At 35.4% G+C, this 24,789-nt stretch overlaps 1 protein-coding gene across 1 annotated transcript; it reads right to left on the reverse strand.

Moving 5' to 3' along the window:
- Positions 1 to 766: 766 nt before the first annotated feature.
- Positions 767 to 23,942, reverse strand: gnpat (glyceronephosphate O-acyltransferase). The gene is made up of 16 exons (XM_073853219.1): positions 23,807 to 23,942; positions 22,215 to 22,406; positions 20,804 to 20,980; positions 17,965 to 18,094; positions 17,088 to 17,215; positions 15,150 to 15,225; positions 14,494 to 14,645; positions 13,154 to 13,284; positions 12,213 to 12,436; positions 7,342 to 7,593; positions 7,172 to 7,251; positions 6,842 to 6,982; positions 4,606 to 4,705; positions 3,865 to 3,958; positions 3,708 to 3,769; positions 767 to 2,132 (listed from the first exon to the last, which is right to left on the reverse strand). The coding sequence occupies exons 1-16, from the start codon at positions 23,828 to 23,830 to the stop codon at positions 2,089 to 2,091; spliced, it is 2,007 nt and encodes a 668-aa protein (XP_073709320.1). The 5' UTR covers positions 23,831 to 23,942; the 3' UTR covers positions 767 to 2,088.
- Between the last annotated feature and the right edge of the window lie 847 nt (positions 23,943 to 24,789).

Genomic DNA, 24,789 nt, shown 5'->3' on the forward strand with positions numbered 1-24,789 from the left:
TTTCTCCAAAATTCATTAAACAGAAACACTGTTCAATCACAATATTAACATTATTAGAAAGACAATCCATAGATAGAAAAAAAATACAAAATGTCCAAAAGTCAAAAGAAGTGATTTCCAGATTCTTTCAAAACCATTTCAAATCCACAAGATGAATTCATCTAATTATGTAAAAAGCTGCTTGTCAATGTTAACATAAATATGGTTTCAGCGTTTTTACTTAATTTGCTGAACTGTGCAAGAATCGACCCAAACCCAGGGTGGATGGATGCTATGGCTTTACTCATGGCTTGCGTTTTGTCATTGATAATAATGTCTGTTGGTTCAAAATATAGGATAAAAATATACCTGAATTCCCATTGAAATCCACACAAAGGGCACATTATAGATTTTTTTTTTCTAGAAAAAAAATGCAGCACATAAATGTATCTAAACGTTGTAGTTCTTTTTGGTTTGCAGTGTGAAAAATCGAAACTACATGAAACTGAAACTGACACGGCATCAACTTCACACAACTTTAAAAGCCTAATTGTGTCTAATATTGAAATCTGGATCAGTACGACTTCATTCTTAATTGATTAACTCTGAAACATGGATATAATGCTTTAGAAATAAAACATTACAGAGGTGTTAAATCAAGCAAACAGAGATTCAGCAATTTTGTGCGACATGCCTCTGTATCATCTGATTAATTTTAATTAAAAAAATATTTCATTATATTATTATTGAAAGATATGATGAAATAACCAAACAATGCAGTAATTCATAAAATAAAACCCGTCACTTTAATACGCATTATTGTTTTGTATCAGAAAAGCAGCAGTTTACGAGGCATGTAAACACTGTTTTGGCAATAAAGTATCTCCATATTTGGCTCATCCTTAATCAAGGAGAAGTTGACCCAAAAATGAAAAGTAGCTGAAAATTTACTCATCTTCAGGCTATACATAGTGTAAAAGTTTGTTTTCTTCAACAGATGTGAAAAAAATTTAGCATTACATCACTTGCTCACTAATGGATCCTCTGCAGTGAATGGGTGCCGTCAGAATGAGAGTCCAAACAGCTGATTAAAAACATTATAATAATCAACAAGTAATCCACACCACTCCACTCCATCAATTAATGACTTGTCCATCATTAAGGTCCATCATTATGGCTAATATTATTGACTCATATTTTAGCTGGAAGCAATGGTTTGAAGCTTTGTTTATTTGTTAATTGATAGACTGGAGTGGTATGGATTACTTATGATGTTTTTATCAGCTGTTTAGACTCTTATTCTGACGGCACCCATTCACTGCAGAGGATCGAATAGTAAGCAAGCGATGTATTGCAACACTTTTCCAAATTTGATAAAGAAGCAAACTCATCTACATCTTAGTTGGACTAAGAGTGAGTAAAAGCTCATTTTTATTTTTGAGTAAACTGTTCCTTTAACTGCGGGTTTCCTTTACGAGAGCAAACATTTATAAAAGGACATTTTTTCTTTAGCTGACAGAGATAACACACTTGAGTGACCTATTTTTGAAACACGATCCCTAAAAACCTTGATCTGTAGCAAACACAACAGACGGCCATATATCTAGAGAGCAAAAGAAAACAGTTCAATTCAGACAAGTCACGAAGAAAAGATAACAGACCCAACACAAATCCAGTGAGAACAAACAGTAACAGTGTTTCGAATTAAAGCAAAGGCTCTTTAGTGCAGACATAGATAAAACACACACAAACGGTCTAAACAGGATGTTCAAACGCGAATAAAAAAATCAAAAGTGTCACTGTCTTCATATACTTGGCAACATCAGAGCAGTTTAAAACTCGTCTGATAAAGACACGGTAAAGATCGAAGGCGATCACAGACACGGCAACCTGCTGTCAAGTTTGTCGAAGAGGGAGAGAGATAAAAAGAGTGCTTCTAGCTTAGCGTGGGTGTCCCAGATGGCAAACCTGTGACGTCCCTTTAAAGCTCGATGACAGGTAACCTTTGTAGTCAGCGAAGCCATGCCACCTTGCAAAATTTGGCATTATGTTAATGAAGGCAGTTTAGTTTCGTTTGGCCCTCCAGAGACTCCACGTGTGCGTATACGACTACAGTCGAGCGAGGATGGGCTTCTGGGTAGAAATTTTACCTCCTGTGTGACAGAGGAAAAGAAAAGTAAACAAGCATAGCTGTAAAATAGAACGGAGATGCAGGAGGTCATGGCAGTATGGCACAGCAAGACATAAACTGGGTCACAGTGGAAAATGAGGCAAACAAACAAATTCTGTGGGAGGAAACTTTTAAAACTTAACTTACTTAAAAGCAAATTAGTACATTTTATAAGCAAGGATTAAAATCTGGGCCAAAAAAAAACAATGCGGAAAACCTTTTAGTTCTTCTTTAGAAGAATTATTTAATTTATAAATATGTGTGTGCATTGACTGGTTTACGTTTTACTTATTACATATTTAGATGTTGTTGTTGTTGTTGCATTCATTCAATACAAACAATACAGTAAAGGCAAACATTTAATATAATTCAACTTCAAAAAGATTCTTTAATAGTACATATTAAAGACAGAAATTATAGAAATTATTACTTTTATTTAGCAAGGATACTTTTAAAGAAAAATCCATCTTATTAAAATAAAAAATAAAAATACATCTCATAAAACAAATTCTTCAAAGTTTACCTGATTTAAATACTAAATAATGTTTTGTTTTTTTATTTGGTGAAAAAAATCGACCACATTGCATTTTGGGATATAGTATTGTACACAGTGTAATTTTTCTGTATACTTCCAAATTAACTTATGACCAGTGATGGATATAATGTCGTTATGAATAAACTGTGTTACTAAAGTCAACTTTTTTCAGTAACGAATATTTAAACGAATTACTGTTTCCCCCATTACAATGCCGTTACCGTTACTGACAATAAAATGTGGCATTACTATAATTTGCATTCTTGCATTCTTCTTCTGAGGTAAATTCTGACTTATTCCTCTCAGCATGTTCTTCCAGAAATGAAAAGTAGCCGAGATAAACTTGATGAATGTTCACGTTTGTTTACGGAGTGGGCATTTACCTACATGTCTGTGCGTCTCACGTGGATGTTTAAAATTTGAAAAGCGGAGTCGCTCATGGGCATGATTACATTAGAGATGAGTTTACATGGGAAGAACTGGAGCTTGTAATGTTTTTATTAATTTACCATATTTAATATTGGGGGCATTCAAGTTACTTAAATCAGTAGTTCTCAATCCTGGTCCTGGGGGACCCCTGCTCTGCACTTTTTGCATGTCTCCCTTATTTAAGACACCTGTTGAGATCATCAGCTCGTTAGGAGAGAGATACATAAACTGAACTAACGAGCTGATGATTTCAATCAGGTTTGTTAAATAAGGGAGACATGCAAAATGTGCAGAGCAGGGGTCCCCCAGGACAAGGATTGAGAACCACTGACTTAAATGACTTAACTCATTTACTAAACCCAGTTACTATTTGTGAGAAGTAACTAGTAACTATAAATAATTACTTTTTTTTAAAGGAACACTCCACTTTTTTGGAAATAGGCTCATTCTCCAAGTGTTCCTTTAAGTAGCATGCCCAACACTGCTTAGGATGCACAATATATACTGCAGAAATAATTAGGCTAGCATGTTAGATTGCCATTTCAAACATTGCCATACTGGAACACTAGCTATTTTATAAGATATGACTCTTACCCAGCGTATCCTCCAATGAGTTCACTGCAATCTTGTTTACCTTCAGCGTCACCTGGTCTCCACTGTGAGAGAGTGTTCATGTCAGTTAAACAACCATAACACTTCAAAAGCCCATAACATGTCTGATGAAATAGAGACTTTATATAGATGGACTTACACTTTGACTTTCCTTACGGCTTTGAGCCTCAGAAGGGCTGCTAAAGCGTTCTTCTGCAGGTCTGAGGATAAAGCTTCATAACACTTCAGACGGCCTGATGACATGATCGCAAACACAGAGACAACAGAAGATTAGGGATGGGCATTTCTGATCATATTTCATTTCGATTAATACACAGGTTTGAGAAACGAGTACTCGATTAATCGGGGGTGGAGTTTAAGCAAGGGGAAGGGCGTTTGCGTCACAGTATACAGTAAACATTTAAAAGAAATAACAGCATGAGGTGAAGCTGAAGTGCTTTTTCTACATGATGCATTGTATATAAAATTAATCACATAGCCTAGATACATAAATATGTAAATGTTATATTACAAATTGTATTTATCTACACAAAATGCATGTGAGCTTGAACTACGTGCCAATGATAACGTAGTGGATGCGCTTCTCCCGTTAATTTAAAACAACGGCAACTGAAGCCCCGCAAATTTTTAGAGTCAATCGATCATCATTTTCATGCTCGATCGTCGCTGATGGGTTCGAGTAATCGATTAATCGAGTACTCGTGCACATCCCTACAGAAGATTGAAATTTCTTTTTGTGGTCTGAGACAATTGCTACACCTCTAGCAGATCTAATCGCAAGCGGACACAGCACAGGACATGCATAATCAGATCAGTTGAGGCAGATGTCAATACTAAGTGTAAACAGGACCTGGTGTCTAAACAATTTAAATTTAGTTACCTGCTAATATGAGTTTCAGTGCAAAATTCCTCACAGCAAGAATAAACTCCTTCTCCGTTAGGTTCTCATTGGTCTCCTCACACAGGTAGCGGCACACCACCTACACAAAGAGACACACTAACTTAATATGACATTCAATAGCAGTTACTAAACCTAAGAATGTTTTCTATGTGAAAACAATTAATAAATTGGCCAGTTTACTAGTTAACGGGATAGTTCACCCAAAAACGACAACTTGCTGTTAATTTACCATCAGGCCATCCAATATGTAGGTGACTTTTTTCTTCAGTAGAACAGAAAAGAAGATTTTTAGCTAAAACATGGTCCTTGGTGATTGATAAAATGCAAGTCAGCTGCTACCATCACTTTGAAAGCATGTCAGCAGTATTGAGATCTTATGAAGTGAAATCATCAGTCTGTGCAATACAATGAAAACCATTTACAACATTATTTCCTGTAATCCAGAGCTGCAGGCAAACAGGGAAGTCTGATGCTTTTCCATTAATTGGTTCTTTCTGACAGTTCAAACTAGTGAAAAACAGATGTTTACATGTCTGAAGCATATAAAGTGAACTAGTGAACTAGTCTTCATCAGCCCACCTTTTTCTATACACAAAGAGAAACCATAAAAATGAGTCTGAGTGACTGTAGGTCTGTGTTGGTTTGAGCTATTATCTGTTTTAGACAGTTCATTTTGATTTGGTAAAATGACTTATTCAGTTCACTAAAAAGAACCAGTTCAAAAAAATGATTTGTTCGTTAACTGGACATCATTCTGGACTGTTTACCTGAGGCTATGAATTACAGGTAACAATGTTGTAAATAATGTTCCTTTTCTTGCACAGACCGATCTTTTTGCTTCATAAGACCTCAATATATTGTCAGAAGCCACACTTAATAATTTTGCGTTGCTTGATATGCTTTTTTTGACTCTAAAAAAGGGCCAGTAGCCGCTTGCTTGCACTTTCTGAATCTCCAAGGACCAAGGTTTCAGTTAAAAATCTTCTTTACTGTTCCACTGAAGAAAAAAAAAAAAAAAACCAACATCTTGGATGGCCTGAGGGTGAGTAAGTAAAAGAATTAGCTCACTTCCAGAACAAAAATTTACAGATAATTTACTCACCCCCTTGTCATCCAAGATGTTCATGTCCTTCTTTCTTCAGTCATAAAGAAATTATGTTTTTTGAGGAAAACATTTCAGGAATTTTCTCCATATAGTGGACTTCAACGGTGCATGCGAATTTGATCTTCCAAAATGTAGTTTAAATGCAGCTTCGAAGGACTCTAAATCATCCCAGCCAAAGAAGAAGGGTCTTATCTAGCATATACATCTAGCATAATATAATGCATTTTAATTTATTTAAGAAAATGACCGATTGTTTCCGTAGACACTGGGATCATTTGAAACAATTTAATTTCCCTTTGGGATTAATAAAGTTCATCTAATCTAATCTAATCTAATCATTTAGAGCCCTTTAAAGCTGCATTTTTAACCACATTTTGGAAGTTCAAACTCACAGGCACTTACGACTGAAGAAAGACAGACATGAACAAGGGGGTGAGTAAATCATCTGTAATTTTTGTTCTGGAAGTTAACTAATTCTTAAACAGCAAATGTTTGGGTATACTGTCCCTTTAAAGGTGCACTGCCATTGTTTGTCTGGAGCTGGTGTGTGCTAACTGTAAGCCATTGTCTGTGTTGATTGCACGTTCATGAATTTGGGAGCGGAGCAATGAGGGGAGGGGTCTTTTTCTTTGGAGTAGGTGTGTGTGTTTGTTTGTTTAGGCTGTTTAGTAAGTATACACTATTGTCTTTGAAAGAAGTCTGTTATGCTCACCAAGACTGCATTTATTTGATCAAAAATACAGTAAAAAGAGTAATATTGTGAAATATATTTAAAAAAAAGGATTTATTCTTGTGATGCAAAGCTGAATTTTCAGCATCTATACTACAGTCTTCAGTGTCACGTGATCCTTCAGAAATCTTTCTAATATGCTAATTGGCTCAAGAAGCATTTCATTTTATTATTAATGTTAAAAACAACTGTGCTGCTTAATATTCTGTTGAAACCTTGATACATTTTTTCAGTTTTCCCTGATGTTTTGATTAATTGAAATGCATCCTAGCTGATTAAAACAAGAAGAAGAAGAAGAAGAAGAAGAAGAGAAAAAAATCGTACTGACTCCAAACTTTTGAGTGGCAGTGTACATTTGCACATTGTTTATAAGGTGTCACCTGGTATCCCTGCAGGAAGGGCTCCAGAAGCGAACACAAGAAAGTCAGGGTGCTGTGACCGCTCGCTAACATCACAATCTCATGCTCCAATACCTGCAACACTCCACGCTTCATGAGCAAATAACATGCTTCTTCAAAGTCCTACAAAAAACACACATACAATAACATGTCAGGAAAATATATTCAATTACAGACTAGAGGAGAAAATCTTTTAAGGACTTCACGAGGAACTCTTGAAGAGCTCAACGAGGCACAATCTGGTTTTAAACTGATTCTCAAATTTTTAGCAACAACTTTAATGGCAAAAACAATTTGTGAATGTGGTCTAACCAGAACCGAGTCCCCAGGGCAAAGAATGAATTCATTGGAGAACATGTTCCTCAGGAAGTTGAAACAGTTGTAAATGTCATCTAGAACACAAATTACATTGTGATTGGTAAAACACGCTAATCCAAAATAAAACATAACGTTTATTTAAAAAAAAAAAAATTCTCTCACACCTTTTCTATTGGAGTTTGCACTTTGCATGGCTAATGCTAACAGAGCAGGTCTCAGAAACACATGCAGAATCTGGTTCCTGTAGGAGGCGCAAGAGAGCACAACGACCGCTCTGTGAAACACGGCTTCCTCTGGTGTTGTTTCGACCTGCGGCGCATCTGTGATGCTCAGCTGAACGTGGCCTGCAGACACACTCAACAGGTGTCCGTGCAAAGCTAAACTACAGCTGATAACTTCACTGCAGGCCTCATGATCTAGACAGAGAGAGAGAGAGAGATCATATTATTGGAGATTGTTCAAATTAAGGTCAAGTAAGCTTAGATTGAGCTATTGGATTTCTCTGCAATGAATTATTCATTGAGCGTCTTTCCTTTATCTAAGCAGATTTCGCATATCCTGGAGATATGCATGATCCTTTTTGCCATGCTGAGAAAATTTGAAGAACATGATATATGATAACAGGATACAGTTTCACATGTCGCTCGCTGCTAAGCTTTCATATTTAGAGATCTGCACTCGCAGATACAAATACTTTTCCTGTATGTAATTAGATTTGGTATGATTTTTATATAGGAATTTTGATTTTATATTGTCGTCAACTGTTAATTTATGACACAATAACTAATGTTTATTTATACAGCTTCTAATGTTAAACTCAAGATTGATAACAGTATAAATGTACACTAATGTTTCAAAGTTTGGGGTCAGTAAGATTTTTTTTTTTTTTTAATGACTTTTATTTTGAACTTTAATCATCAAAGTTCAAATGTACAGTTGCAATCAAAATTATGCTGTTGAACAAAAAAGCACAATATCATAAAATGTTTGATCAGATCAACTGAGAAAAACTTGCAATGTACAGCCAAAGACTTACAAGATGACCCGACGAAAGGAGGAAAAACATTTCAATGGCATGTTAAAAAAGAACACTAGACAATATGGTCTTCATGTTGAGGAATCTTGCTGAATACCACTCTTGACCAAGAAGAACAAAAAGGCTGACTTGAACATGCTAAAATTCATTTGGATAGACCTGTGGAGTTCTGGAAGAATGTTTTATGGAGTGATGTGACCAAACTGGAACTTTTTGGATGTATGGATCAGAGGAACGTCGGGTGCAAAAAAGACGAAGCTTATAAGCAGAAGAACACCATCTCCATCATCAAACATGGAGGTGGGCCAGTCCTGTTATGGGGTTGTTTTACTGTAGCAGGAAGTGGAACAATTGACCATACAAAGGATATCATGGATTTATTAAAGTGTCAGACCATTTTGGCAAACATTGTGATGCCTTTTGTGCAATGTCTGAAGCTAATAATCAATGGACTTTCCTGCAGGACAATCATCCCAAAGTATACGTTCAAATATACTTACGCTTGGTTCAGGGATCAGTCATAGAATGTTTTTAAGTGGCCTGTTCAGTTTCCAGATGTAATTCTCATTGAAAATACATGGTTGAATTTGAAGCAAGCAATGGCAAAGTAAAAACCAAAGATTATCAGTGATCTGAAAGCTTTTTCAGGTGAGGAATGGCCCAAGATTGCAGCAGAAAGGCGACAGAAGCATCTAAGCATTTCCAAGCAGTGTTTTTTGGTGGTTTTAAATAATAAAAGATTCTACACCAAATTTACTTTTAGGGGTTTAATAATTTTGAACATGAATGTTTAGAGCCAGTTAAAAAAATTTTCCATTATTCATCAACTTACGTTCTCAGAATTATTCAAATGTGTCTTAATAAACTTTCTTTAATAGTTTACTTAAGCCTTTGTTGAATTGTTTTCACAAAATGCTGTTCTCTGCAGCAAAATGTCTTGCAGGTCAAGGGGGTTGAATAATTTTGATTGCAACTGTAGGTTTTCACAATATTAAGCAGCACAACTGTTTTCAACATCAATAATAATAAAAAAAATGTTTCTTAAGCATCAAATCAGCATATTAGAATGATTTCTTAAGGACCATGTAACTCTGAAGTAATGGATGCTAAAAATTAAGCATTGCATCACAGGAATAAATTACATTTTGAAATTTATTCAAATAGAAATCAGTTATTTTAAATTGCAATAATTTTTCACAATATTACTGTTTTTACTGAATATATAAAGACGCAGGATAGAGGTTCTGAATTTTGGTTTCGATTACTTTTTGATTAATCAGCTAGCCCTATATTTAATTTAAAGAGCAGGTCATATAGGTTTTATATAAAATATATTTTTTTGAAGTATGTAATGTAGCTACCCTTCAATGTAAACAGTCTGCAAAGTTGTTAATCCGAAAAGTGCATTATACATAAAGATACTGCCTCTCAAAAAAAAAAAAAAAAAAAAAATAATCGATTCTGAATCGCCATCGAAAGATGATGTGAAGAATCAGTGGGAATTTTATTTATTTTTATTTTTTTTCACGATACCACAGCAATACAACTCAAACTTTTTGTTGTGTGCTTGTCATTTTACCAAGGACTGCTTCTCTAATTTGGGCTTTTATCCTCTTTATCTTCTAATGTTCTTTATTTGGACTAACAAGCGTCTTCGAACCACAACCTGTAAGTACGATTGATACAGTATGTGTATATTTTCAAGTGAGTGCTCAAAATATCTGTTGTACTAATATGTGATGTATACCTAGTGCAGCTTTAGGTTTCCAGGTAAACTACTATATTACTGTCTTATTTAAATAGTTCTGATAATTCGCTGTGAACCCACTATTTCCTAAAAATCTGTTGATTAATGTAGACTGTCACTGTTCAAATTACTTTGTTTAATAATAAAGAATGTAACTCAGACATATTTTGGTTTACAAACTGTGTTGTTTCATCAGTTAGTCACGTTAGCACTCAGCTAACGCAGCTAACCATTATTGTTTTGTTATGTGTTTACAGTTTAGCAGCTTAACTTTAGCTGTGGGCATGATTCTCTTGCATAAGTGTTAAACAAAATGGTTTTATGTAATTATTTTAAGAACAGATTGGAGCACTATATTATTATAAATACTACATTGTTGTTTTATGACCTGTTGAAAAAAAAATAAAAAAAATAAAAAAATAAACAGCATATGCTGGTTAGGTAGGTTCTTAGCTGGTTTATGCTGGTCTCTAGCTGTCCTTAGCTGGTCATGTGCTGGTCTTAGGCTAGTCCTGAGCAGGAGGGACCAGGACATGACCAGCTTAAACCAGCTAAGGACCAGCTTAAACCAGCTAAAACCAGCATCAAAACCGACTTAAAGGGATAGTTCACCCAAAAATAAAAATGTTATGTTTATCTGCTTACCCCCAGGGCATCCAAGATGTAAGTGATTTTGTTTCTTCAGTATAACACAGACAAGATTTTTTTACCCAAACCGTTGCAGTCTGTTAGTCATTCAATGGCAGTGAATGGGCACCAAACCTTTTAAAGTAAAAAAAACATGCACCGACAAATCCAAATTAAACCCTGCGGCTCGTGACGATATACTGATGTCCTAAAACACAAAACGATCGGAAACTGAACAGTATTTATATCATTATTTACCCTCTACGCAAACGCTGGAAGGGGAAAAATGATCGCTGCAGACCCTCCACACTTTTACTAATTGTATGGGCGTGTTGATATCCAGCCGAAGAGCAAGCAACCATAACTTCAAGCGATCAGGCTCAGAAGTTGGGAATCGGTGAACAGTCAGTCAACAGTCCCGGATGAGTTCACGCAAGCAAACATAATCTTTCAGCTTTAAAACGGTTTGAACAACCAGGATAAGTGCAAGTAATAAATACTGTTTAGTTTCTTGCAAAAAAATCGTTTTGTGTCTTAGGACATCAATGTATCGTCATGAGCAGCAGGGCGTAATTTGGATTTGTCTGTGCATGTTTTTTTTTTTTTTTTACTTTTAAAGGTTTGGTGCCCATCCACTGCCATTAAATGACTAACAGACTGCAACGGTTTGAGTTAAAAATCTGTTCATGTTCTACTGAAGAAACAAAGTCACCTTGGATCTTGGATGCCCTGGGGGGTAAGCAGATAAACATCAAATTTTCATTTTTGGGTGAACTATCCCTTTAACCAGCATATGCTGTTTTTTTTTTTTTTCAAAAGGATGTAAAGGTACATCAGGGTGGCCAGGTTTTCACAACAAAACCCACCCAATTGCTACTCAAAACTAGCCCAATCACCCCCCATTAAAAATCGCACTCCTGAGAGTAAAATGCATGCTTTTTGACGGGGTTCCCCTGGTAAATTCGCATTCCAGGGGCTAAATATGACATTATTGTGGTTGATTCAACTTGCAAACATGGTAAAACAACCACGGCTTTGATACAAAGATGGCTTGCTCAAGTACTCCTCTCTGTGCCAATCATGACAGGCTTGGCAAGCAGACCAATCAGAGCCGAGTAGGTTTCTAGAAGGCAGGGGTTTACAGACATTATGCTTAAGCTGGTTCGAACAAACCGTTTAGAAATCATTAACAATGACTATGTATAAATGTATGATCTGAGAAAACTACAATGTTTTCTGAACTTAGATGCATATAAACCTGTTGTAAGGGACTCCAACACAATATTAGGACACTTAAAAAAACCATATGACCTGCCTTTTAAAAAAAAATGTTGCCTTGGTGAGCATTAGTAACATAATAAATCATACTAACCCCAAATTTTTAAAGTATATAGTGCATGACAGCTAACTGCATAAACTTATGTTAGAATCTAGCCCATGAATCTCGCAAACTTATAAAATCTAGTGATTAGTGCTTCCTTACAAACACTTGTTGCAGCAGCCTATGTCTCACAAAGCAGGCTTTGTTTTCTGGTAGACTGAGCACCCTGACTTGCCGACGTTTTAACAGATTGTACTGGTGATTTGTGTGGTCAGTCTGAGGTTGAGATAATGTGATTTCTTACCCGGCCAGTCCAAGAATGCTCCAAATGCTAGTGCCAGGTGTCTGAGCCAGTCTGTCTGCTCTGTGAGAGAGGAGAGGTCCAGGCCATCAGGGTTCTGTAGCAGCAGTGTGGCAATGAGAACCCAGGGCTTTAGAACCATGTTCTCCTCCTGGATGCGCACCAGACGGAAAGCAGCGTCATTCAGAAACTCATGAGTGTCTATCCTGGGTTTCTGGGGAATGTGCCTGATAAAAACAACACAAAAGTCAGTACAGTTTTTACAGTTTACAGTGGAGTTTGTACAGACTGCAGTCTGCTTCAACTAAACATGCATTATGGCTGAAATAATGAGTAAAGAATAGTAAAAAAAAAAAAAATCTGCAATAAATTAGATAAATATGAATCTACTATAAATGAACATAACATTAAATGTAAATTTACAAATATAAACAATACCTTTCAAATGTTTAAAAAATATTTTTGAAATAAGGTTATGCTCACCATGGCTGCATTTATTTTTAAAAATAGAGTAAAACAAACAATATTGCATAATGTTATTACATGTAAAATAACTCTTATATAATTGGATATATAAACATTCAGATTTATTCCTGTGATGCAAAGCTGAATTTTCAGCATCATTACTCCAGTCTTTAGTGTCGCATGATCATTCAGAAATCATTCTAATATGCAGAATTGAAGCTCAAGAATGTTAAAAACAGTGCTGCATGATATGTTGTTTTTAGCATTCTTTGATTATTAGAAAGTTTAAAGGACAAACATTTATTTAAAACAGAAATCTTTTGTAACATTCTAAATTAATAAATGTGTATGTGTTTCTAGCATGTTGTTAAGTAAGCGGATTTTAAAAGCTTGTTGTGGCAAAAATTCATGCTTCGTGTGAAAAATGTAGGCCTTTAGGAGCAAAACTTTCTGAGCATGGCTGATTGCAGCTGTCATACCTGGGCAGCAGGTTGTAATGAGAACGGTTTATTTTTCCCTCTGCCAGACTGCGAACAGATACAGGATGACCAAAGTACACATGCATACTGCCATAGTCCTCACTCAAGATCCGCCGAGCCTTCAACAAACCCTGAGAGAAAGAAACCGAGTTGAGAAATGGATGTCAATAAAAAAGAAAGAACCATTACAGTGCCTTGCAAAAGTATTCATACCCCTTCATTTTTTTTTCACATTTTGTTTTGTTGCAGTATTATGTTAAACTGCTTTAAATTAGTTTTTCCCCACATCAATTTACACTCCATACACCATAATAATGACAAAGCAAAAACCAGATTTGCAAATTTTACAAATTTATTAAAAATAAACCACTGAAATAAGTACATTGCATAAGTATTCATACCCTTAACTCAGTACATAGTTGAAGCACCTTTACAGCCTCAAGTCTTTTTGGGTATGATGTGACAAGCTTTGCACATCTGCATTTGGCAATTATCTGCCATTCTTTGCCTCACCTTTTCACCTCTCAAGCTCTGTCAGCTTGGATGGGGGCTGGCAGACATTTTCTAGAGTCCTAGTTGTTCCAACCGTCTTCCATTATGGATAATGTTTCTGTGAACCTTCAATGCAGCAGATTTTTTTCTGATCTCTTCCCTAGATCATTGCCTTAACACAATCTCTCACTGAGCTCTACAGGCAGTTATCTTGACCTCAGGACTTGGTTTTTTCTCTGATATGCATTTTCAGCTGTTAGACCTTTTCTGAGAGGTGTGTGCCTTTCTAAATCATACTCATTCAAATGAATTTGCCACAGTTTAACTCCACTCAAAGTGTAGTAACATCTAGAAGCAATATGAATGCTCCTGAGCTAATTTTCGAGTGTCCCAGAAAAGGGTATGAATACTTATGCAACGGGATCTTTTCAGTTTTTTATTTTTAATAAATTTGTACAAATGTTAAAAACCTATTTTTTGCTTTGCCATTATGGAGTAGGGAGTGTAGATTGATGTGGGAAAAAATAATTTAAAGTAGTTTAACATAAGGCAGCAACATAACAAAATGTGAAAAAAAAATGAAGGGGTATGAATAATTTCGCAAGGCACTGTAACTCTATTAGGTCTGTCTGTCCTGGATGTTCCATAAAAATGTTAAAGTAAAAAACAGAATATCCATGCATAAATCTACAAACATTAAGTGAGGTATTATGCGTGAAACTAAACTAAACTTAATTCAGGAGACAGTTGCAAAAAGGCTTATTATGTTGCTATCTTGCTGTGTGTATTTTGTTGTTATATATCTGCTAAAAATAATGATGAAATGCACATTAGAAGGCCATGCATACTGAGGTTGATTCTTTGGGCTTCGGGACGCCGAGCAGCTCACGGGCGTATAGAGATTCTTCCAGAATTCTCTCATAGCTGATGCTGACAGGAACCAGGTTCACATCAAATAGCTCTCCTTTAAAAAAAGGCTCCATCACAATATTCAACAACCCTGAGGGAGAGAGAAAGAAAGAGTGGGAGATGAAGTTGACACAAAACGAACTGTGTTCAAAGAGGCGGACCGTTTTGTTTCTCTCATTCATCTAAATTTGCTTTTGCTCGGTTTGATTGATGAGCTGCCACCGACGGGCTTTCCAGGTTTCAAGCTGTCGTTTTGAACCTCGGTGCCATAAATTAGTCAGGGGCTCTATATCATTCTGGGACTATGATTCAATTGTGAAAATCCTGTGAAATTTCATTTAGCTGGCATCTCACTTCCTGTGTGCAAGCAATGCTGACCAAAAAAATGTTTCCTGTCACCTTGAATTTATTTGTGCAGCAATAAAAAAAGGCAGAAAGGTGGGGAAAAGCCTTGACGCTGCACAATACATGTGGAAGTCAGCAAAGAGATTTAATCAAAATTAGACACAAAAAAGTCAGACAGCAGCACAGACAGAGTATGTTTTTAAAATTGATAAAAAGTGTTACAAACGTATAGTCGATGCAGTACAATTACCCGTCTTTGGTGTGAGAGATTTGCACGTCCTGCTTCTAGTGCCTTCCAAGAAGAACTCAATTGGGGCATATCCATTCTGAATAAACAACGTATAACTGGTTAATAATTTTTCAACTATGTATATCAACTGTCAAGAATAGAAGGATATACAGTAAACAGTCATTTAGCAGATGCTTTTGTCTAAAATGTCTCACAGTACATTTATTACAATTATATACAATTAAAACACAACTGGATCAACCTGTTTGAACTGTGTCTTGATCAGTGCTGGGGGTAACATATTACAAGTAACACAAAGTTATGTAATCAGATTACTTTTTCAAGTAACTATTAAAGTAATGCATTACTTTTCTATTTAAAAGAAAATATCTGATTTACTTTTTCAAATAGTAATACAGATGTGAATTTACATTTCCTTCAGCCTGAGGCTTATTCGTTTCACTTTTGGTGTGAAAAGGCTTTTACATTTGCTAAAAAAATTGAATTTTTAAAAATAAGTAGGCCTAAGCCTATGCCAGATGAGAAAAAGTAATGCAAATGTAATGTAACACATAAAAAGTAATTAAGTATTGCAATTAGTTACTTTTTTAGGGATGAAAGCGATATTGTAATGCATTACTTTTAAAAGTAACTTTTCCCAACACTGGTCTTGTTCAAGGGCCCTTGCAACTACACACAAGATGTTTACCCTGGGTTAAGAGTGGTTTTTAATTCATTGTAGTATGAAGACTGTATTTTATCATATATACAGTGCCATGCGAAAGTATTCATACCCCTTTTTTTCCACATTTTGTTATGTTGCTGCCTTATGTTAAACTACTTTAAATTACTTTTTTTCCACATCAATCTACACTCCATACACCATAATGGCAAAGAAGCAAAAAACATGTTTTTAACATCTTTGCAAATCTATTAAAAATGTAAAACCTAAATGATTCCATTGCATAAGTATTCATGCCCTTATCGGGGACAGTTGAAATTGAGCTCAGGAGAATTCATATTGCTTGTAGATGTTACTACACTTCGAATGAAGTTAACCTGTGGCAAATCCAGTTGAATGTTTATGATTTGGAAAGGCACACACCTGTCTATATAAGGTCCCAGAGTTAACAGTGCATGCCAGAGCCCAAACCAAGCCACGACGTACAAGTAATTGTCTGTAGACCTCTAAGATGATCTGGGGAAGGGTACAGAAACATTTCTGCTGCATGGTTCACAGAAGCATGTAGTCTCCATTACCCTTAATGGTAGAAGTTTGAAACAACCATGACTGTTCCTAGAGCTGGCCTCCTGGCCAAACTGAGCAATTGATCGAGAAGGGCCCGTCAGAGTAGAAGAAAAGCTCAATGCACCAAAATATTGAGATAGCCTTAATCAAAACCCAGTCCAGAGCATTCAGAACGTCAGGCTGGGCAGAAGGTTGAAGGACAAGCAAGAGTGCCTTTTGGACAACTCTGTGAATGCTTTTGAGTGGCCCAACCAAAGCATGGGCTTGAACCCAATCAAACATTTCTGAACCCTGGCCTCTCACCAGGGGAGATAACTGAAAATGTCTCCAAGACCCCATCAAGGCTGACAGAGGTGAAGAGGTGAGGTGAAGTATGGCAGATAATTGCCAAATGTTGATGTGCAAATCTTGTTGCATCATACCTAAAAAGACTTAAGGCTGTAAAGGTGCTTCAGCTATGAATACTTATGCAATGTACTTATTTCAGTTTTTTTTTTTAAAGATTTATGAACTTGTGACAGTTGTGTTTTTGCTTTGTCATTTGAGTCTGGAATGTAGATTGATGTGGAAAAAAGTAATTTAGAACAGTTTAACTTAAGGCAGCTTCATAACAAAACGTGAAAAAAAAATTAAGGGGTATGAATATTTTCGCATGGCACTGTACTTAGTGATTTGCTTATTTGTTCAGTTGTTTGGATGAACTGTCTTACCCTCAGTATGGTCTTCACATACTCTGAAAACACAGCCCAGTAAAGTTTATCACCTCCAAACGACCGACGGATGAAAAAAGCTCCCGACATACGCAGCATCTCACCAATAAACTTCATGCTCATAAAATCTGCAGGAAACATCAGAATATTAGTAAACAGCACAGCATATATGATGAATAAATATGAAATTCAACAGGTTTAAACTAATAAAATCTGAAACGAAGAACAAAGACACTACTGAAATTAAAATAGTGGTTTTATTGAAACTAGGCCTAAACTACAAATAAGTTTAACCTGATACAGTTTGCCACTTACCTTCACTAGGTTTTACCCATTTGTCAGCAAGAAGTTTAAATAATTTAAAATACAATATATACTGGATAGTATGTTTCATTTTTACATATTAAATATCTGTTAGACTGAATAAACAGTATTTTACCCATACTTTGACATTTTATTTTCACAAAAGATAGCTGAAACATTAAAGCAGACATTTTCTTGAATTTAATATGCATTCTATTGTTTTATGTATACTCTAGAAACGACAATAGCGTATCTACATTAAGATTTTGAATTTAAAACTTATAAATATTATCATTTGTTTAGATGATCCAGCTGGCACTTTTTCTACATTAAACCACTCAGATAATGTCTAGACAAGGTCAACCCTCAAAAACACCCTGAGAAACCAAACAACTTGTGAGAGAACCGAAGAAAAGCTATTGAATAGGTTACAAAGTTCACTCAAGCATATAAAGGAGTATGGACTATATGGAAAGTGTGTCCACTTGTGCTTGTATAATAGCTACACTCAGTATAGTTTTCAGGCTGGTACAATGCAGCAATGTGACCTCAAATAACTTCTGTCCACACTTACCCATTCCAGCTGCAATCACAGGCAGGGGAAGGTCGTACATGTAGAGTAAGTATGACATCATCAGGAAGTCCATGTAACTACGATGACTGGGCAGGAGAACCACCGGGTGTTCCTGTACAGCCTGCTGGAGCTGAAGAGAGAAAACATCATCAATGAAAACCATCATAACATCAAACTCTATTTACATGCCATCTTTATTAAAGGATTAGCTAACTTCCAGAAAAGTACAGATAATGTACTCACCCTCTGTCATCCAAGATGTTCATGTCTTTCTTTATTCAGTCATAAAGAAACTATGTTTTTGAGAAAAACATTTTAGGATTTCTCTCCATATAATGGATATGTATGGTGCCCCCAAGTTTGTACTTCCAAAATGCAGTTTAAACACAGCTTCAAAAGGCTCTGAACAATCCCAGCCGAGGAAAAAGGGTCTTATCTAGCGAAACGATCAGTGATTTTCTAAACAATTTGACCATTTACATACTCTGGGTCAATACAGTTAGGGTATGTCGAAAAATCCCATCTTTAAATCATCCTACAACACTGTTTTACCTTTTTTTGTACTGTGCAGCAATGTAAGATGATTTTTTTAAGTTGGGAAAGAAAACGAGATGAGAGTTTTTTTTCTGACATGCCCTAACTGTATTGACCCAGATCACACAGACTACGTATATGCATTGCAGAGACGAGACAAGACAAGCATTTGAGGTTAAAAAGTATATAAATTGTCAATTTGTTTAGAAAATAACCAAACGTCTCGCTAGATAAGACCCTTCTTCCTCGGCTGGGACTGTTTAGAGCTCTTTGCATTTAAACTGCATTTTGGAAGTTCAAATTCGGGGGCACCATACATATCCATTATATGGAAAGAAATCTGGAAATGTTTTCCTCAAAACACACAATTTCTTTACGATCCTGCTGAAAAATCTGCTAAAACCAGGATGGTCAACCAGGTTGGTTTTAGCTGGTCAGCAGGCTGATTTTAGAGGGGTTTTGGCCACTTTCACAGCCTGGTGAGGCTGGTCTTAGCTGGTCAGGCTGGGAGACCACCTAAAACCAGCTACTTCCATCTTAAACCAGCTTAGACTAGCTGTTTTTTTCAGCAGGGGACTAAAAATTGGATGACAAGGGGGTGAGTTTTTTGTTCTGAAAGTGAACTAATCATTTAAACCTAACAGCAGGACCATCTATAACAGTGGTTCACAACCAGGGGCCTTCAGGATGTCTTAAAAGCATACATTTATATATTAAACTCTTCCCCCATGCAATAACTATTTGCTTGTATTGCACTGTTGGGCTGAATAATACATAGTTCTTGTAACATCTGAAATCATGGCATTTCAGTGAACTGTGGTTTATTGATTTAATGTATCGACACTCCTTACTTCTGTTAATACAAAAAAAAGTTACAAAACAAGCAGGTCAAATGTTTGAAATACTTATTTTTTGTTCATATAAATATAAATATAAATATATTTTATGTTAACAAAAGCTGCTTGTATTTTATCAAAGATATCATATAAATGGTAATATTGTGAAATATTATTACAATTATATATTAAAAGTCTAATTTATTCCTGTAAAGGCAAAGCTGAATTACTTTACTTTTTAGCCTTCAGTATCAGATGATCATTCCGAAATTATTCTAATATACTGATTTATTGCTCAAGATACATTTCTTATTATTATCAATGTTGAGAACAGTTTGTGCTTATTTAATGTTTTTGTGGAAATTTTTTTTGCTGTAAGTAAGATTAATAAAATAGTTGGTTTATTCAGCAGGAAAGCATTAAATTAATCAAAGCCTTTTATTATGTTATAAACAATTATATTTCAAATAAATGCTGTTCTTTTGGACTTTCTATTTTAGCGAAGAATTTAGAAAATGTAGCATAGTTTCCACAAAAATATTAAGCAGCACAACAATTTTATTTTTAATTGAGCATATATATTAACTCTGAGCAGAAAATCAGCATGTTCGAAGAATGATTTCTCAAGGATCATGTGACACTGAAGACTGGAGTTATGAATAAATTTGAATACATATTTTAAATAAATTCAAATTGAAAATGGTTCTGTTTTACTGTTTTACTGTGTTTGTAATTAAATAAATGCAACCTTGGTGAGCAAAATAAATGTCTTTCAAAAATTGTATTCAATAATTATTCAATATTTTTCACCAGTAGAATATTAAGTAGAGTCTTAAGTATCATGGGTATATTTATAGCAATATCCAAAAATACATTGCGTGTGTCAAAAATATAGATTTTTCTTTTATGCCAAAAAGCATTAGAATATTAAGAAAAGACCATGTTCCATGAAGATATTTTGTAAATTTCGTACCGTAACTATATCAAAACTTAAGTTTAGGTTAGTAATATGCATTGCTAAGAACTTTATTTGTACAAGGCAATATTCTCAATATTTAGATTTTTTGCAACCCTCAGATAGTTGTATCTTGCCCAAATATTGTCCTAATCTAACAAATCATCAATGGAAAGCTTATTTATTCAGCTTTCAGATGTTGTACTGTATAAATCTCAATTTTAAAAAAATGGACCCTTATGACTGCTTTTGTGTTTCAGGGTCACATATGATAAATAAAAAAATCACATACTAATGACAGTGCAACAAGTTTGAAGACAGTGCCACAAGTTTGAATTTGAGCTGCCTCAATCCCTGTAACCTTATTTTACATCAAGCAATAAGGCTGATGAATTAAATCAGGACACGTTTCAGTAACATTAGATGACCCTAATAGTCGGCTCCGGTGTAGATGCCAGGTGTTTTAGCAGGAATTTCACACATGTATTTCATGGGCCAGAGAAGAGTAACTCACTCTTTGGATGCCCTCCTCATTGACACACACGCTGCGAAAGAGTCTCTTGAAGGCTTTGGTGAGCATAAAGGCAAAGAAGCGTACGGTGCTGAGCTGCAGACGGTGAGCCATCTCATCCAGAATCAGAGACGCTTCCTCCGCAACACACTCAGTGCTGTCTCCTGATTCTGATGAAACCTACACACACACACACACAAACTCAGTAGCCATTAAAACACACAGAGTTTGATCTGTCTTTCTAGATACAGACCAAGAAATTACTTACTCAGGCAGCCACCTGCATGGACAACACTTCTCTTTAGAAAACATAACTGTAATACTGACATAATAATAATAATAATGATAATAATAATAATAATAATAATAATAATGAAAGGATTACTCCACTTTCAGAATACAAATTTCCTGATCATTTACTCACCCCCATGTCATCCAAGATATTCATATATTTCTTTCTTCAGTCAAAAAGAAATTAAGTTTTTGAAGAAAACATTCCAGGATTTTTCTCTGTATAGTGGACTTCAATGGTGCTCAACAGATTGAAGTTTAAAAACACAGTTTTAATTCAGCTTCAAATGGCTCTAAATGATCCCGGCCAAGGAAGAAGGGTCTTATCTAATTACATTTATACACTTTTTAACCACAAATGCTTGACTTCTCTAGCTCTGCGATGCACAGTACGTACTCTGTGCACTCCAGTTCAATACAGTTAGGGTATGTTGAAAAACTCTCATCTATTATTTTTTTCCTCCAACTTCAAAATCATCCTATATCGCTGTTTTACATTTTTTTGTAAAGGGTGTTTAACCCTCCTTGCATGTTCACTTTGTAAACACTGGGTTGGTACTTCTGCAGCAATGTAGGATGATTTTGAAGTTGGAGAAGAAAATGAGATGGGAGTTTTTCGACATACCCTAACCAGAGTGCACAGAGTACGCATACACATTGGACAACTAGACAAGACAAGCATTTGTGGTTACAAAGTGTATAAATATTAATTTGTTTAGGGAAATGACCGATCGTTTCACTAGATAAGACCCTTATTCTTTGGCAAGGATCATGTAGAGCCCTTTGAAGCTGCACAGAAACTGCATTTTTAAACTTTAATCTGTTGAGCACCACTGAAGTCCACTATTTTGAGAAAAACCCTGTAATGTATTCCTCAAAAAACTTAATTTCTTTGCGACTGAAGAAAAAAGACATGAACATGACATGGGGGTGAGCAAATTATCAGGAAATTTTTATTTTGGATGTGGTGTTCTCCTTTAAACAAGACCATAGTTCATCTGAATGTACAATTCCACCAAAATACCTTACTAAACTTAAGGTTCAAAAATAAAAAAGCATAGTAAGCTATTGCATAAAACTCTGGCATTGAAGAGAACGGTGGTGTTTTGTGGGGTTGCTATACCTGTTTAATGACATACTGCAGGTGGTCCGACTGCAGGACGATGTTTTTCAGCATGCTGGCTTTGCAGGGCACTAGTCCTTTATAAAGTGTAGGAGTGTAGCATCTCAGTGCATATCTCAGATCACTGGAACGTCTCCTCTCTTCCAGAATGTCTTCAAAATCATCCCGCTTCTTCAGCATCGGATGCCTAGGCTGTATACAGACAGAAAACATGTTTTTGTTTTTTGTTTTTTCAAAATAATAAGACTGGTGATCATTTTTTTGAATTGAAAAGTCTTCTGCTTTTTTAACTGTAATACATTACAATAACATAAAAAAAAAGTTGAAGAAAAAACTTATAAGGACTGATACTCATGATACACATTGGCACACACGCACAAAATATTATAGATGGGTCATTCCATGTCAAATCATCCAAAAATTGGCTCAAATTTTTGATTTTGCTAATATTTTTTTTTCTGAGGAAAGGTGTCATGGATGAATATTTACTGAGTAATTCACTATTTTGTGGAAGGAGGACAATTCCTCCATTAAAAATAAAGATGCCAAATAGAAAGTTTATTAAGACCCAATATCTAAAAGGGCATTAAGATATCTTCAATACTTCTTGAGTTACAGGCATGCAGACTTTGGAGAAAAACTTGAAAAGTCACTATTGACACATAATGCAACAAAGATTGCTCAAGTAAACATATATTACTAATATAACTACCAACATCTGTGTAAAAATAAGACAATGATGCTGCTATCTTTCTGAAGTCATTTTTACCCGCCTGTAATCTGACTCTGAATCTCTGAAAATTGCCATTTTGCCTTCCCTCTACAAAGAAGTGGATTACTCAGTAAATATTCATCCATGACTTTTAATATTGTGGCTTTCATCACTATACATGTCTGTTTTTCTTCAGGAAAAATATTAGCTAAATCAAATTTTGAGCCGGGGACCGCTGGTTGAGTTGACCCAGATATATTCATATATGACATAATTATAATTGACTTGCTGAATTTATTTTGATTGGCTTTAAATTAATTCATGTTCGTTCAAATTAACAAACATAAATTGTACATATGAATAACTTCCCATAACACTATAAACTCTTTAAAATAACTATACTATTATAAAATATATATATTCTAGAATAGTTTGGTTCATTAAATGCTAAATTTGATCAAATTTCATGCTACATAAGACAACTTTGATTTGTGGTCACTACATAATTTGTGTTTTATTCTAAGATGTGGAAAATAGTATATATGAGTAAGGTGTGTACATTTATATATAAACAATGTAAAGAAAGTGAACTAAATAAATATTATATGAAAAAAGGTATGTTGCTTAAACACAGACATACAATTAATTGTTGCTATAATTAATAAAATGCTGGCAGATTTTATAGAATGTCCTACATTATGGTTTTCTATATGGCTCTAAAACCGGGTTAAATCATTTTAAAAACAAATGACACGTAAATGTGCTTAATGGTTCCTTTAAGGAAATATTAGAGGGAAGCTCTATGAAAGATTCACTCTGCAAGTGTTGCAAGCATGTGCTACTTTGACAGAAAAAAATGCAAAAATGTTGTACCACTCACCGAATACAGTGCTCGAGACGCCATTTCGATTCCGTGCCTATCAAAGCATGGGTATAATAGATAAGATGGGTTCTGGGTGATAAAGTTTGGATCAAGGTTGATCGTTTAGTCCACTACTTATTCCTGTCATAGAAATACAACATACGGGTGGAATGACAAATAAGCATGAAACAGCAGATACAGAATGGGCGGGGCTTGTGGGTACGACTGTTAGATGGTCGGGATTTGTCAAAACAATAATTTTATTTATCATTAATATTATAATTTTAGGTGCTCCAAGCTATTTGTTTAATGCAACTCTTTAAATCTCTGTCTCCGTGACAGTTCTGTATACGACAACAAAAACTAATCAAGTTTAGCCAATCAGATACGCATCCTCCCTATCAATCATTTTGTGAGTGTGAGCTTGCTGGTTTCTGGTTGGTTGACACGTTTTTGGGGGGCGGGCTTTATGAGAATTAAAGTATAGTTACTGACTAAATCTGAATAAAGCAAATAAAGTATCTCATAATGCATGTGAGTTCTCGCCGTATATATTATTTAATTTAACGTTGTTCAAAGTTTTCTGGTGTCATTATGCCTAAGCATAAACAACCACCTCAGCAATACTTTGATGGCGTTAACACGTTTTACATGTTACTTTTCTCAACGCTACACAGATGGGCCAATCACTGACGTTTGTGATTACTAGACTGATGATTTCATGTAATCTCTTTATTTAAACATTCTGCGCAATTTTTGATTTTGTATGTCAGGTAGCGCTCGGTAAATGAAGTAAAATGTTTAAAAGTGTGTAACTTTTACCGCACATATAGTAAGACAAAAACTCAGTAAGATTTAATGTGGTTCAATGAAAGGTTGGCGCTCTGGGCCTCTATACGCCGTCTAGAGGAAAGAAAGCATTTTTACAATCACTGCAGTTTCATCCTTCTCCTGTCCTGTTTTATCACATGGGCGGTGTCAACATTCAGATCAAATGCTAC

Source organism: Garra rufa, chromosome 13 (assembly GCF_049309525.1).
Source record: "Garra rufa chromosome 13, GarRuf1.0, whole genome shotgun sequence".
Taxonomy (NCBI): Eukaryota; Metazoa; Chordata; class Actinopteri; order Cypriniformes; family Cyprinidae; genus Garra; species Garra rufa.

What these genes read in the sequence shown, in the direction of transcription:
- gnpat (XM_073853219.1), bottom strand. Translation starts at nt 23,830, where the DNA reads ATGGCGTCTCGAGCACTGTATTCG. An exon ending in CATTACAACCTGCTGCCCAG is followed by an intron (nt 12,437 to 13,153) that starts GTATGACAGCTG and finishes TGTTTTTATCAG; the next exon opens with GCACATTCCCCAGAAACCCA. An exon ending in GCCGTAAGGAAAGTCAAAGT is followed by an intron (nt 3,770 to 3,864) that starts GTAAGTCCATCT and finishes ACTCTCTCACAG; the next exon opens with TGGAGACCAGGTGACGCTGA.